At 37.4% G+C, this 2663-nt stretch overlaps 1 protein-coding gene across 1 annotated transcript in view; it reads left to right on the top strand.

Annotated features, from left to right (window-relative positions):
* The window catches only part of LOC9298869 (phosphatidylserine decarboxylase proenzyme 2), a 4535-nt gene extending 2476 nt beyond the window's left edge, over positions 1-2059 (top strand). Inside the window, exons 8-17 of the mRNA XM_021017100.1 lie at positions 67-178; positions 292-392; positions 474-521; positions 635-781; positions 904-1002; positions 1115-1189; positions 1289-1381; positions 1472-1558; positions 1628-1678; positions 1805-2059. Coding sequence (XP_020872759.1) covers positions 67-178; positions 292-392; positions 474-521; positions 635-781; positions 904-1002; positions 1115-1189; positions 1289-1381; positions 1472-1558; positions 1628-1678; positions 1805-1927 — 936 coding nt within the window. The 3' untranslated portion in view covers positions 1928-2059. The remainder of the gene's footprint in view (positions 1-66; positions 179-291; positions 393-473; positions 522-634; positions 782-903; positions 1003-1114; positions 1190-1288; positions 1382-1471; positions 1559-1627; positions 1679-1804) is intronic.
* The last annotated feature ends 604 nt before the right edge of the window (positions 2060-2663 follow it).

Raw genomic sequence — 2663 nt, 5'->3', positions numbered from 1 at the left:
ATCTCCTCATGGAGAACAAAGGTATTCACTTAACTAGTTTTCTTGGTGTTTTGCTTCTTGCTATAGGTAATTGACCGGAAGAGTAAGAGACTCGTGGAAGAGTTGATAGACTCAAAGATTGTTCTCTCCATGAGAGCTATTTATCAGTCAAAAATTGGACTTCGACTTATGGATCAAGGTAAACTATTTAGGATACTTCTCAAATGCACATGACCCATTCATGTCCTCGCCTTGACGCTACTCTAACAAAACAACACAATTTTGTATGTTTGATTGATCTTCTTGATCCAGGGGCAAAGGAGATTCTGCAGAGACTTTCTGAGAAGCAGGGGAAGAAAATGAGCTCTGTTGAATCCGCACAAAAAATACCACGCTTTCTCGAGTTCTTTAAGGCATGGAAAGTTACTATTTATTAAGCTATAATGTGTTGCTTTGTTTTTTGGTTTGGAGTTGAGATTTTTTGTCTGTTTCAGGATCAAATAAACATGGCTGAAGTCAAGTATCCTCTGCAGCATTTTAAGGTATGCATGGGATCTGATTTATAGCCTCAACACTCCTAAATCTAAATGTGTATAGTTCTTAGACTCACAGTATTAGCAAGTGACTAAAAGGAAGGATGATTTTTTACTTGCAGACGTTCAATGAGTTCTTCATCCGGGAGTTGAAACCTGGTGCAAGACCAATTGCTTGCATGAAAGGCGATGATGTTGCCGTATGTGCTGCTGATTGTCGATTAATGGCATTTCAGTCGGTGGAGGATAGTACCCGTTTCTGGATCAAGGTAAAATGGTATCTAGGGTAGCTTACTATATACTTATCATTATTATGCAAGAGTAGAGAACTCTCAAAACAAATAATGTAGCTGATAAGTTGCAACACATCTTAATGTTTTTGTATTCATAGGGCAAAAAGTTTTCAATAAGAGGCCTTCTTGGGAAGAGTACTGTGAATACAAATGCCTTCCTTGATGGATCTTTGGTGATATTCCGACTAGCACCACAGGTACGACGAGACTGGATAAGAAATACGATTCATAGGATAAAACACCACATATATAGTTCTTTTTTTGTTCCCTGTTACACTGACACATTTCTTGAATATTTGAATATTACAGGATTATCATCGGTTTCATGTCCCTGTCTCTGGAGTCATTGAAAAGTTTGTGGATCTTTCTGGAAGCTTATATACAGTATGTGTCTGCCTTTACTTAGTCCAAGATTTCCTCTCATCTCCATCATGTTTTCTTATGAGACTCACATAATTGTTTCCTTGTTGAACTACCTTGTAGGTTAATCCGATTGCGGTCAATAGCAAGTACTGTAATGTATTCACGGAAAATAAACGAACCGTTGCAATTATATCAACAGCAGAATTTGGAAAGGTTAGATTCTGAAACCAGTTTACAAATGGATCAGAAATAATGATAATATGTAGAGTATAAATTCAAGGTCAGCTAATAAGTATGTAACAGGTTGCTTTTGTTGCAATCGGTGCGACAATGGTTGGTAGCATAAATTTTGAGAGAAAGGAAGGAGAACATGTGAAGAAAGGGGATGAAGTAAGCAGTTTCGACTATTCTCAAGAAACACTTGAAGAACATTTGTTCTAACTTCATTTTATCTTGCAGCTTGGTTATTTTTCATTTGGTGGAAGCACAGTTATATGTGTCTTTGAAAAGGTTAGCGACTTAATTGTATATAAATCTTTAACTCTCAAGAACACTTTTATGCTTTTATAGACTTTCACTGTTTTTTTTAATCAATCTGAATTGACTTTTCGTTTTTCACTTAACACATTTTTGCAGGACTCGATCCGGATCGATGAGGATCTCTTGGTTAACAGTGGTAGGTCCTTAGAGACATTAGTGAGTGTTGGAATGCAATTAGGTGTCTCCACAAGGACATTTGCTAGGTCTACATTGACCTAAAAATCAGAGACCATTTGGTTTGATTTGATTTTCCTCTTGTTTCATGCATAATAACTCTGTATATAACCAAATGAAATCTCCTCGGTATTATTTATACAATGAATGAGCTAAATAAACACACATTCCTTGCCAGAGCGTTCTCTTTTTGCCATTTCATTCCATCAAGCCTTGTGAAATAACACTCGATTATCCTGTGAAATCTGAAGCAATCGACGAGATTTCTCTTTCACCAAATCGGCTTTTAGGGTTCACCAATCTCTTAATGATGAAGCAAGCCTGGCCCCGCAGGCAAGGACAAAAGACAACGAACCAGCACATGTGTGCTGAATTCATTCGCACTTTCCTATTTGCTTCCACCAATTATCGAGCTGTGCCTCCGAACTTTTGTTTCGTCCAGCGACTTAAGTTTCTTTTATTTGGGTACTGTATGTATGTATTATTCCTCTTTGCTTCCATTACTAGTTTCATTAAATAAAAAATTTCGAGATCGATTTTACAAGAAGATGGGCCACCGTCAGAAACCAGGACAAAATAAATATTCCACAAAAGCCCATATATAAAAAGATTAAGTTGGCCCACACGTACATACATATAAACATTTTCAAAAATTCTTATGATAAATAACCGAGTCTAGGTTTGCCGGCCTCCATCGAAATCTTAGCAGGAGCCGCTCTTCCCTTGTCATCTTATCTTCTCCATGGGCAAGAGGCTTTTGAAATGCTCCACATCCACCGAT

The sequence above is a fragment of the Arabidopsis lyrata genome (genome assembly GCF_000004255.2).
Source record: "Arabidopsis lyrata subsp. lyrata unplaced genomic scaffold ARALYscaffold_161, whole genome shotgun sequence".
In the NCBI taxonomy this organism is placed as follows: domain Eukaryota; kingdom Viridiplantae; phylum Streptophyta; class Magnoliopsida; order Brassicales; family Brassicaceae; genus Arabidopsis; species Arabidopsis lyrata.
Note: the sequence above shows the minus strand (reverse complement) of the source record. Positions and strands in the feature narration are given on the sequence as shown.